At 42.4% G+C, this 13,746-nt stretch overlaps 1 protein-coding gene across 1 annotated transcript; it reads right to left on the bottom strand.

Annotated features, from left to right (window-relative positions):
• Positions 1-6,467: 6,467 nt before the first annotated feature.
• Positions 6,468-12,708, bottom strand: LOC130133226 (uncharacterized protein C20orf85-like; the record flags this gene model as incomplete). The annotated part of the gene is made up of 4 exons (XM_056301957.1): positions 6,468-6,623; positions 8,779-8,880; positions 8,983-9,065; positions 12,687-12,708. Coding segments are annotated over 4 exons (363 nt in total), but the record flags the coding sequence as incomplete, so codon positions are not given.
• Between the last annotated feature and the right edge of the window lie 1,038 nt (positions 12,709-13,746).

Below are 13,746 nucleotides of genomic sequence, written 5' to 3'. Positions count from 1 at the left end.
GTTGGACGAGAAGACATGGCTCGTAATCTCCGTTCTAGTTCATCCCAAAGGTGTTCGATGGGGTTGAGGTCAGGGCTCTGTGCGGGTCAGCCAAGTTCTTCCACACCAAACTCACCCAACCATGTCCTAATGGACTTTACTTTGTGCACTGGGGCAAAGTCATGCTGGAACAGAAAAGGGCCCTCCCCAAACTGTTTCCACAAAGTTGGAAGCATAGAATTGTCCAAAATGTCTTGGTATGTTGAAGCATTAAGATTTCCCTTCACTGGAACTAAGGGGCCTAGCCCAACCCTTAAAAAACAACCCCATACCATTATCCCTCCTCCACCAAACTTTACAGTTGGCACAATGCAGTCAGGCAGGTAACGTTCTCCTAGCATCCGCCAAACCCAAACTCATCCGTCAGACTGCCAGACAGAGAAGCATGATTCGTCACTCCACAGAATACGTTTCCACTGCTCCAGAGTCCAGTGGTAGCACGCTTTACACCACTCCATCCAATGCTTGGCATTGTGCTTGGTGATGTAAGGCTTGCATGCACCTGCTCGGACATGAAAACCCATTCCATGAAGCTCCTGGCACACAGTTTTTGTGCTGATGTTAATGCCAGAGGACGTTTGGTACTCTGCAGTTATTGAGTCAACAGAGCATTGGTGACTTTTACGCACTATGTGCCTCAGCACTCGTTGACCCCGCTGTGTGACTTTATGTGGTCTGCCACTTTGTGGCTGAGTTGCTGTTGTTCCTAAACACTTCCACTTTTCAATAATACCACTTACAGTTGACCATGGACTATCTAGCAGGGAAGAAATTTGATGAACTGACTTACTGCAATGGTGGCATCCTATGAGAGTACCACGCTTGAATTCACTGAGCTGAGCTGCTCAGAATGACCCATTCTTTCACAAATGTTTGTAAATGCAGACTGCATGCTAGCTGCTTAATTTTATAAACATGCTGTGGCAATGGGTCTGAATGAAACATTTGAATTCAATGATTAAGAGGTGTGTCCCAATACTTTTGTACACATACTGTAATTGGAGGAATAACAAATTATAGATCCATTATATATTCACAGGCAACTTCTTAAATCATAAGAGTATTAAAATAGCTTGACAAACTTAATTTAAAAAAAACCTTTTTACTTTTCCACCATTATGAATGATCTTCGATACAGGGAACCCAGCCACTGAGGATGCACAAGCCAGTGCATTCTTAGTGCCGGTCTCAAGCCCAGATAAATGGGGACGGTTGTGTCAGGAAGGGCATCGGGCATAAAACCTTTGCCAAATCAAATATGCGGATCATACATCAGATTTTCATACAGGATCAGTCGAGTCCCGGGTTACAACAACCGCCACCGGTACTGTTGGCAAGCAGGGTGCTGGTGGAAACTATGCTACTGGGAAGGCATGTCTAGAGGCAGCGGGAGAGGGGGAAGGGTAGAAGTGTGGAGGTGGGAGTCAGAACTTTGAATGTTGGCACTATGACTGGTAAAGGAAGAGAGCTGGCTGATATGATGGAGACAAGGAAGGTAGATATAGATAAGAGACCAGGTAGAAGGGGAGTAAGGCCAGGAGCATCGGAGGTGGGTTCAAACTCTTCTGCCATGGTACGGATGAGAGGACAAATTGGTAGGGGTAATTCTGAAGGAAGAGTATGTCAAGAGTGTATTGGAGGTGAAGACAGTGTCAGACAGAGTGATGAGGATGAAGCTGGAAATTGAAGTTGTATTGATGGGTGGTAGTGAAGTGTGTTGATGGGTGGTAGTGAAAAGTTGCCAGATGGGCAACCACTGCAGAAATGGTGAGGGAGACAGCTAGGAAGTCACTTGGTGTGTCATCTGGATAGAGGAAGGAAGACAAGGAGACTTGGTGGTGGAATGAGGAAGTACAGCAAAGTATGCAGAGGAAGAGGTTGGCAAAGAAGAATTGGGATGGTCAGAGAGATGAAGAAAGTAGACAGGAGTACAAGAAGATGCGGTTGAAGGTGAAGAGAGAGGTGAGGTGGTGAAGGCAAAAGAAAAGGCATATGGCGAGTTGTATAAGAGGTTGGACATTAAGGAAGGAGAAAAGCACTTGTACCCATTGTCTAGACAGAGGGAATGAGCTGGAAAGGATGTGCAGCAGGTTTGGGTGATGAAGGATAGAGATGGAAATGTGCTGACAAGCGAGGAAAGTGTGTTGAGAAGGTGGAAGGAGCACTTTGCGGGGCTGATGAATGAAGAAAATGAGACCGAGAGAAGGTTGGATGATGTGGGAATAGTGAATCAGGAAGTGCAGTGAATTAGCAAGGAGGAAGTGAGGGCAGCTATGAAGAGGATGAAGAGTGGAAAGGCAGTTGGTCCAGAAGACATATGCCTGTGCAGGCATGGAGGTGTTTAGGAGAGATGGCAGTGGAGTTTTTAACTAGATTGTTTAATACAATCTTGGAAAGTGAGAGGATGCCTGAAGAGTGGAGAAGAAGAGAAGATGACGATTAGCGACTAGCAGTATGGCTTCATACCACAAAAGAGCACTACAGATGCTATATTTGTTTTGAGAATGTTGATGGAGAAGTATAGAGAAGGCCAGAAAGAGTTACATTGTTTTTGGGGATTTAGAGAAAGCATACAACAGGCTGCTGAGAGAGGAGGTGTGGTATTGTATGAGGAAGTCAGGAGTGGCAGAGAAGTATGTTGGAGTGGTGCAGGATATGTATGACAGCAGTTTGACAGTGGTGAGGTGTGCGGTTGGAATGACACATAGAATTATTCATTTCTGACCAGACATGTAGACATGCGGTCTCCAAACAACCCGGACAAATCATTTGAAAACCAGACTCTCCGGTTTCCAACCTTTACTCCTGGCAACCTTATGTCGACAATGAGACCACCTGTTGACCCCCCCCCCCCCCCCGTAATTGACCCAGAGCTTGTTTTTCACTGTCATGTGGATGACATGCTACTGTATCTGTTATGACATTGGTCCAGGTGATTCCCTTACTATATTTTAAGTATCCATTTATAGATGGGTCAAATGCTTAATTTGTAAGTTAGGAGGGCTCTGAACACAAGCTAAAACAGTGTCTTGCACTTAATGTCTTTATGCATGCTCAATAATCCAAGTAAAAAAAACACAGAAAGGTGAATAAGTTCATTTGGACACAATGTTTATTGAGAGAGAAACGTTTCATCACTCACCTAAGTGACCTCTTCAGTCTCAACTGACTGCAGGTATCCCTGCAAGTATCACAGTGTTGTTTATAAGCCCCATCCTTAGATGAGCGATGAATCGTTTCTCTCTCGGGCGTCCGGGTAGAGTAGTGATCTATTCCATTGCCTACCAACACAGGGATCACCGGGTCGAACCACCGTGTTACCTCCGGCTTGGTCGGGCGTCCCTACAGACACAATTGGCCATGTCTGTGGGTGGGAAGCCGGATGTGGGTATGTGTCCTGGTCGCTGCACTAGCGCCTCCTCTGGTCGGTCAGGGAGCCTGTTCGGGGGGAAGAGGGAACTGGGGGTAATAGCGTGATCCTCCCACGTGCTATGCCACCCTGGCGAAACTCCTCACTGTCAGGTGAAAAGAAGCGGCTGGCGACTCCACATGTATCGGAGGAGACATGTGGTAATCTGCAGCCCTCCCCGGATCGGGAGAGGTTGTGGAGCAGCGAGCAAGACGGCTCGGAAGAGTGGGATAATTGGCCAGATGCAATTGGGGAGAAAAGAGGGGGGGGGGAATCCAAATAAATAAATAAATGTACGTGCAGAAAAAACAATACATAACTTCATATCTGTTTCGTCACTTTGAGAAACTCAAATTCTTATTGCTGAAACAGGCTTCAAGGGTTCTGCAGTTTTCTTCAGGCTAGATGGTGTGGTCCCTGGAGGCTCTGCAGATCCCCTCTATAAAAGCATTTCATTATGAGACTGAGTGTAACTTGCTTTCATATATGATAAACTTGAAACAATTGCTTAATAAGCTTTGAACGAAGAACACTTTGACAGAGGTTGTTGCATTACGAGGGGGAAAAAACTAAGGAAGGTAGCAGAGGTTCATAGTATCATCACAACAGCATAACCATGAAGGAGCTCTGTATGTGAGGTTTTGGCTGTGGGCTACGTTGGTGGTTGCTGTCAAAGGAGGGAGGTGATATTCAATATCTTCTGGAAAATAAATTTTGTAAATTGCAATTTGAACATCAACTAAATATTTTTTTAAAAAAGAAGATATAATCCAGGAGAATGCCAACAGATTAAGGTTGTTTCAACTCACAGACTTGAATACAAAACATCATGCGAGTATTGACTGAGCTGATTTTATCATGGTGAGTGTGACTAAAGACTATGATAGGTAGGTACATATAGAAAACTTAAAAAAGTGAGACGTGATGTCACATTGTGTGCCTGTGTAGTGCACCTATTGTCTGCTTGCCTCCTCTCTGAAACCGGCCTCCATCTGCAAAGTTGCATTCTAAATTTCAGCTTTGTTCATTCTAAATTTTGCTCGTATTTGAAACTAGGCAATTATTATCCTCCTATTGCATGGTTTTTCTTGAATCACTATTACAGGTCAGTATACAACAGACATGCTGGGGCCTGAATAGAGGCCAGAATAGAGGAATAGAGCCAATCAGTCAATCAGAATAGAGACCAGGTCAACCTTGGGAGGTAGTAGACCCTGACCCATTGCAAAATAAGCCCTGCTCAGAACTTTGTCCTCCTGAATGAGTAAAGTAGAATAAAGTTTTAGTGATTGCATGTGTGTGTGTGTGTGTGTGTGTGTGTGTGTGTGTGTGTGTGTGTGTGTGTGTGTGTGTGTGTGTGTGTGTGTGTGTGTGTGTGTGTGTGTATGTTTATGTGTATGTGTGTGATAACTGTGCAGTTTAGCACTGCTTAGAGTGACGGCTCCATATGGCAGTTGACAGGCTCCAAGCTGCTCCATGCTTTGGTACAACTCAACACATGCTCTATTTGTAGATAAAGCAATTTTTCCCCTCGATTTGTAAAATTGTTAGCCAATACCTTGTACAAATCAAGACTTAAGGTTGAATATTCATCTTCTATCTGGAAACTTGATATTAAGGCCCAATTATTCTCCAAATTCTTATATTAATTCACTTTCCTACTTGGATTTAAACAAGATTAAACAAATGAAAAAAAATATGTATTTTATAGCAATGGTAAATTGTGGGTTTTATGTAAGCTACACAGTGTTTTCATATGTTTTGCCTTACTGGGCAAATAGAAACTGATTTTAACACCCAATTCTCACAATTAGATATCAAATAAGCGTATGTTAGCACACATAAAATACCAAATGCATACTTTTGGAAGAACAGTATGAAAGGACAAAAATTCATAATAACGAGAACATCTAATTTTTAGTATCTGAAATCCTTAAAAACCCAAAGGAAAAATAAAAAGTTTATTCTGTGAGTAGGTGTTTTTATGAATAGTTATAAAATACAGTGAGTACATTGGGGGTGGGCAGGTGTGACAGAGGAAATATGGGGGGGGGGGCAAAGGAAGCTGGATATTGAATTATATCGATTTTTAGACCCCCATACATGTCCCATCTTTAACCTGACTGCTGATATTCTGTTTTAAGAGTGAGGATCAGGCCCCCTGTGTTGGCAGGCATCTGCTTCACTCAAGTCCTTGCACAAGATGCTGAGTTCCTGAGTTCCTACCAAGGCCATTGTCTCATACTTGACTCTGCTGGGGAAAGGGGCGACAAGGGAGAAGGGATTTTCCCCACAAGGATCCAATCAAAGATCACGTTACTAATGTGTCCCTGTTTGTAAAACTGTGGATTTTTAGGAGCAAGAAACTCTTTGCAGAAAAAAAAAATCACAATTTTCAACATTATGTTGTAGGGACAACAGCTGTTAGCCAAAACACTGAACAGTCTTCTGCATGTCTCTGAATTGCCAGCAAAATCGTGTGGAAAAGTGTACGCCAGTAACATCACCAACAGACAGTGTGTGAATATGAAAGCTTTCTTCCTGGTTTGCATATCTTGTACAAGATAATGCAAATATCACAGCTACACACAGCTGTGCTAGAAAATGTACAAAACAATGCTACATTATACCGCTGTATGTCATTTGCATTTGCTTTTACAATCCAGCCTACTGACAAACCAGGAAATAAGTTTTCCCATTCATGAATGTTTTGCTTGTCACGTCACCACCGGATGACACAACTTCAGCAGCATTTCAGAGACACAGTGTTATGGCTGCTAATGGAGTGTTATTCCTACAAAATATAGAGATAATGTTGAAAATTATGATCGTTTTCCTTAAAGTACATATGAAGTAGACTGTAAAAGTTTGACTTTACTGTATTGACATGGTTAAATAATGAAACAAAGACTCTTGAAGTGCGTCAGACTTGAGTGTATATTTGGATCAACATTCAATACCAAGATACGTATTGGGCGACAACAGGAAGCTGTCTCCCGCGTGGGACTGGTTAGTACCATCAGCTACAAGTTTCCAATGACCAGCCCAGCTCCTTGAGAAAACTACATCTTCCATGATGAACCTCCCCATAGTTCGGCAGCTGACACTGCGACTGGGCAGAACGCCAGCCAATCAGGGCCTGAGTTGTCTGGGGGACTGGGGGCGACTGGCTGACCTGGAGGAAGAGTTGGGGGGGGGGGGTTATAATTGGGTTTCAGTGAGTGTTTGTGTGTCTGCTATATATAGAAGAGAGGAGAGAAACGGACTTAGAAAAAGAGAAGAAAAGCGGTTGTTTCCTCTTCAAATCCAAGGACAGACTGAGACAGGCTGACAGCCAAACAACATTTTTGTTTAACTTACTGTCACCTGGTCATTGCAGTGATGTTTGAAACAGCCAATGCTGTGTCAGTGTCTTCTCCAATGCCAGACAAAACTAACGCTGCACGATTAATCTAATCGCGATGATAGCCTGTGCAATTATGTAACCGCAAAACGCTGTAATTTAATGAACTAATAAAATGTGTGTGTGAATGTCTGTTTGTGTGCAGTCTGCATGTCTACGCCCATAATTAAGAGATGACCAATCAGTGTCTGTTTAGGCAGTGACGCATGCGCAGTCTACGGTCACATGACTATCCGGTGTGCTGTGTGAAGACCAGAATGAAGAAAAAAAATGGATACCAATAACAACTAGCCGGTTAACGCTGATGAACTGGTGGCAAAAAAAAAACAAACAAAACAAAAAGACCTCTGTTATATGGCGATGTTTTGGATTCAAGCTCAGCGATATTGAGCAGAAAGAGGCACTGTGTAAAACATGCAAAATGAAAGTCGCTACATGTCATGGCAACACAACAAATTTGTATTATATGTATATATATATATATATATATATACACATATATATATATAAATTTGTTTCGCAATCGCCATATTGCACACAATAATTGCAATATGACTTTTACACCAAATGTTGCAGCACTAACAAAAACGATGAAGAGGTACATGGTCGTACCTTCTGATGTTCTGCTGGCAAAGGTGCTTAATTCTTCTGCATTTGGCTGCCATACGTAAAACACCATGTACCATATCATTGTTGCCCGTGAAGTCCTACTCTGAAAAAACCCCAGCGTAATATGCAAGTACAAAAGTTTTCATGATATCCATGAACCTGCAACTGCATTGTCTTTCAAGTTGAAATCTGAAACTTTTCTCCCTTTATAAGTCAGTTTACTTAACACTAACTAGCACCATGGTTGGCTGGTTGGAGACAACTCTCTAGTCTCTGCAGATGAATTATTTTTGACCAGGTAGGGCGAACACTTGGTTAGCAGCAAACACGTACATGTTGGGGGGGGGGGGGGGCTCCAGCAGGAAAATAGACTGAAACATGATGCCAATGTGGCGACGCCTCTGTTGCTTACACATGTAATTAATAATGCTGTAATGCATTAGACTGCCTGTGTTGGCTTTGGTCCAATGATGCCATTTTTATAAGGATAGAAAGTGTTTCCTGCTGAGCTGATGGCACACAAGTGACAATGGAAGCAAAAACCTGGTTTGTAGCCTGAGTAAATCCATTGCAACAGGTCTATTTCTCCCTGTCTACTAAATCAAATTATATCACAGAACCGTTCTCTTATAATGTTGATCACCTGTCCAACAGACTCACCAGAGCACAATTCAAATGCCTAAATTAACGACTTATCAATGAAGAAATGTCGTAGAAGTTAGCTTTAAATATGTCAGCAGTAGACAGTATTAAAAAGACAAATTGTTTGCATGCAAATCTTAAGGATGGTAGCTTTAAAATGCTACAGTATTATGACTTTGGTTTGCCTTACCACTGCTCTTTGTGTATGCTAAACATGTTTTATACAAACCTACAGATCACATGTTGTGATGTTGTCATGCCTGTTCTAATAGATATGTTTGCACATTCTGCATATTTGCAGTTAACTCACATTTATTTACTCTCATCAATATTCACTTTTTTGGACATAACATGCTTTTAGCATTGATATGTTATGTTGGCTGTGTTCTACTTTATGTACTCCTTTTGCTCCATTTCTATTCACAACCTACTTTTACAATTCTGCTGCTATAAGAATTAAGGTTCCTAACGAAAATCATAGATAAACACACTGACTGACAATCACACTGACAGACAGACAGACAGACAGACAGACAGACAGACAGACAGACAGACAGACAGACAGACAGACAGACAGACAGACAGACAGACAGACAGACAGACAGACAGACAGACAGACAGACAGACAGACAGACACTAGGTAGACAGAAAGGCAGAGGATTATACCGTTACGTACATGGATATATTTTTCTGGAGGAGTCGGTGGCTGTGTTCTTAAGTGATGAGGAAGCTCCAGCTTGCCTGCCACCTCCTTAAGTTTGGCATTCTCCTTCTGGATCTGTAATAGACACACATGAATGTGTGTTTGTGTGTGTGTGTGTGCGTGCGTGCGTGCGTGCGTATTGGATTGAGAATATGTGTGCATGTCATGTGATTATACCTCACGATAGGTGTCTATCAGAAAGCCCCACTTGTTGGGCCAGGCTTCTGCCGACTCTCTCTCCATCTTCACATGCACCTTCCTATAAACACGTACACACACACACACACACACACACACACACACACACACACACACACACACACACACACACACAATCCATTTCTGATGACAAAGACCCACCATAGAATATTAGGATAGTGGCTACCAATGGTTATGAGGAAGAGATTAACATGTTAGAAGGCTTATACAATGCAGAAGATTGTGGTGTTACTGCTTCCCCCTACAATACAAAGCCTATAAATTATCAGCTGTGGTAGCATTTTCGAATTATGCTTGAACTTTGGGGGAGGGGCATAACTTTATCTGAAACAGATGATGTTAAAAAAGATTCACAACTGACTATATGTTATAAGGAACATGCCACCATATTGAAAGACGTGGTCTCTTTCAATATGGTGGTATGTTCCTTACAACCACTAACAAGGTCTGTTGTTTCTGCACAATGGTATTGAAAACACACACACACACACACACACACACACACACACACACACACACACACACACACACACACACACAAAGTATGATGAAAAAACAAAGAGGAATATACATGATCTCTTTTCAACGGTTGAATCGCGCAAAAACAAACATTCGAAAAAAATGAAAACAGGAATCAAGAAGAAAAAATAAACTACATGGTAGTTAACGGCAGAACAGTAACATGATCATAAAATGGTGAGGCAAATATTTAGAAAAGCTAAAAACTGAAACAGCCCTCATGCAGAAAATGAACATATGCAATATTCCCCCGTATGCCTCGAGGAATTCTTAAAAGTTTCAGTATAACAAACATAATGTAGAATAAAGTCAGCCTGAATTAGTTTATGTGTTGAACAGTTGGCCATGTTGCATTTGTGTCTCATTGTGTTTGTTATTTTCCCGTCTGTGTTTTTGTTTAGGGGTTGACAGATATGTTTTTGGGGTTTTTTCGGGGCCAATCCTGGTACCGGTTATTGGTAAGATATAGAGGCCGATAGCCGATATTTGGGGCCAATATTCAGCTGCAGTACATGTAAAAAAAAAAGAAGAAAAAAGGCTACCTTTAAATGAACATGTTTGATTGAATTTTGTATAAAACAGAAAATATTTGAAAAAAATAAAGCGCATGATGTTCAAGGCACTCGATAACAATCTGAGTGGAATGGTTTTTTTTAATTAAAAATAAATCACTTCCAAAACATGAAAATGAAATAAATTAAACTGCATGGACAGCAGGAAGTAAACTTTGATTAAACTGAATAATTACAATATTAAAATAACGCCACATAAATTGGTTAAAGTGCTCCTAGCAGGCTTTGACTGAACTGAATGGAAAAATTTACATTAAAGTCATTATTTCCCCTTTCTCTTATCTTTAAAGTGATAGTTCTGTGGGGTTGTATGAGGTACCCATTGATAGTCAGTGTATTACCTGCAGTAGATGGGAGTCTGTGGAGATTCAGCAGGAGTAGCCGGCATGGAAGTTGAGGAATGGGACGTGGATAAAACGCATTTTAGCCACTTAAGAAAAGGCTCAACTAAAAAAAATAAAATCCCTTTAAGTGTACGCTATGTTTTGATAATTTTCGCCGCTTTATTGCCCTTTCACGTGAAACTACAGTCTCTAAACCGCAGAATGTCCGTGTACCTTAGCGTTAAGTGCAACTATGCAGTGCACGTTATTACGTCGCAGATCAGCAGAATCAGATGGACGCCCCCCCGCGATGCTGGGAGCAGGATAAGCAGTTCAGTTAATGGCTGGATGGATGGATGGATAGTTCACATTCACTATTATGAATTTTACAGTAAGTTCAGTTTTTTTTCGCTTCAATATCTTATTAATGTACACATTATTTGTTTGTTGCTGTGGCACAGTGTGAGACAAGACAACGCTCAAATTTAATCTTATTGTAGCCATTATCACTATAATGAAAAGTAAGTCGTGGAACAATAAAACACAATAGATATGTTTTGAAACTTTCGATATTTTTGGCAAATTTATTGTAGCCTCAAATCAAGCATTAGTGCACTCTTTCGGCAATGTAAAATTAGAAACAAACTACACTATTTTGGCAGTGTACAAAACATTAAATTAAACAGCTGAAAAAGAATACTAACCAGCGAATATTTACACACTAATATCACACCAAAAGCATACTCTCAGTGGCTGCTACTATGGTGGTTACCTGTACGCCCCTTTCAGATATGACCGGGAGCCATTAATTTGTAAAACGCGTTCATATGACCGAGTTTGAATCACTAAACTACACAAAATAAAACAGCGAAAAGTGCGGGCGGCCGGTCTTGTTTAATGGGGCAGCGTCCATGTGACGTCACAGCATCGCTGTCGCTATGGTCTCGTCACAGGAAGTCAGACATGCGGAAAACGTTAGACAGTACAGCATGGCTGTATTTACAACACCAGTTCACGTATATACTGCCATATATCCGATAATATTAAATTACGCAAAAAACGAAGAAAATTACAACAAACCGCTTGCTTTTAATGTAGTCTAGCGCATCCGATGTCTGACTTCCGTTTGCTGCGAAGCTTCCGCTTCCGCTCGGGAAGAGCTAAAAATAGCTCATGCGCGCTGCGAACAGTGCGCTAGCCCCATTCATTTGAGTAGCGCGTTGTAACTTTTATTTAAATTACACTTCCTTCTTTTTACACCAAAATCAAGGGCTAACATGTTTGATGTATTAGTTAACTGGTGGATTTATTCGTCTTAATTGTACTTCATTCAACATCACGTCATCAAATCCACCGTCGATCTGTTAAAATACATGACAGTACAGAATAAGCACGCCTTCTTAACGCACACAAACTGTAGAAACCTAATTATAAAAATATGCGCGACGACGAAACATAAAACACGTAAATAAACATACCTCGCTGGCTGCACACAACCAAGAGGGAATGAGTCCACTTGAACAAACATAAAATCTTCAAACGGGCAATGCAATATCACTTTTATACTTGAACTTTAAAGCGGAGTATAAAAACTTCCCCCGCTTCACGCTTCTTCTTGGAGGAAATTGCAACAACTATACGTGTCCCTGTACAACCTGTACAACATAGAACGTAAACGTTCTTCCTGCGTAGTTCTAATGCAAAACGAATCAATATTCATGAAAATAAACTACATAAACAACATATGCAAACAAAACACATCAAACAATGACACAAATATTTGTGGCAGTCAAAGTTTTCCTCCCGGAGGGGAAATTGGGTAGCAATGCATTACCACCCGATGTCATCGTCTGGGATTCGAGTTCACGTCGGACCGATGCTCTTTGTTGTGTGTGGGGGAGGGGGAGAGAGACGGAGAAACTAACGTTACGGAGTGAGTTTTGTAACTAACGTTATGGCATGCTTTTCTTACCAACCGAGTAGGTTTATGGCATCTGACATGCCCCTCTTAGCTTAGAAAAGTGCTCGGACACCTCTTCTGTGTTTGTGTTGTTGGAGTGAGTGTGTGCTGTGCTTCGGGAGAGTGAAGGCTACGTCGGAAGCACGCATGTTGCGCAGCGTACTGTAGCGAATTCGGGGGCAGTCCAGGAGACCGTCGCCACAGCCGGGACGCGAACCCATGTCTCCCACTCCGAAAGCGACAACGTTAACCAGTCGACTAAAGGGTCCTGTATCATTGAGCACGCACACACTTGGTCGCCATTTCTATAACTGAACTTTATTTGCAGGTCTCTGCACATACATTCAGGCAGTAGTTGTATAGCGCCCCTACAGGCCACTATCGGTACATCTCCCTTTTTCTAAAGATTAAGATAAAGTTGATCTTAAAGAATAACAGATGATTATCTTCAATCTGTAACAGTACAATTATTACACTTCTCTTTACCTCCCCCTTTTCCCCCCACAAAATTAAACACTGCTTTGGAACCATACAGCATACATTTACAAATAACATGAGTCCAGAACCCAACATGACCCCAAGAACAGAACTCCAAGGCTGCAATAAAACACAAAATTAAAAATAAAAACCCACTCTGTGTGTGTTATTAGCACTCCTCTACAAGTCTCCTAGGTCTGACAATGGTTCTACTTGGCCTTTGAACCCGCTCCACCCCCGGGGATGGTGGCTGAACCCGCTCCCCCCCAGGTGAGGGTGACTCGACGACAGGAGGGCTGTCTGTGTCTGATTGAGTATGCCCCCCTTCTATTTGCTCTCCCGGAGCCTCCCTGTCATTGCCATTCTCTACAGGCTGTGGTTCAGAGCGTGGAATCTTCAGCAGGTGTCTCCGGTTCCTGCGGATCGTGTTGCCGCTCTTGGTAAGTACCTCATATGATCTTGGAGCAGTCTCTTTGAGGACTTGTGCGACTGCTCCCCATCTTCCATCGCATCTGACTCTCACTAGGTCCTCTCGTTCCAGAGGTCTCAAGGGCCGTGCTCTTTTGTCATAGGCATGTTTGGACCTGTGCTCTCTCTGTGTGCAGTGGTCAGCGCGCTGGAGCAGGTGCTCCGCCGACGGCAGCTTTGTCTTGAGCTTCCTGTTCATCAGCAGCTCTGCTGGCGAGCGGCCACATTCCAGTGGTGAAGCTCTGTAGTTGAGGACGGCCAGGTACGGGTCCTCACCCGCTTCCGCTGCTTTCTTTAGCAGCCGTTTGACGATTTGCACTCCCTTTTCCGCTAGACCATTTGACTGCGGGTACAGTGGGCTTGAGGTTACATGCTTGAATCCATACTGTTTAGCGAAGTCTGC

The sequence above is a fragment of the Lampris incognitus genome, chromosome 2, assembly GCF_029633865.1.
Source record: "Lampris incognitus isolate fLamInc1 chromosome 2, fLamInc1.hap2, whole genome shotgun sequence".
NCBI lineage: Eukaryota > Metazoa > Chordata > Actinopteri > Lampriformes > Lampridae > Lampris > Lampris incognitus.
Note: the sequence above shows the minus strand (reverse complement) of the source record. Positions and strands in the feature narration are given on the sequence as shown.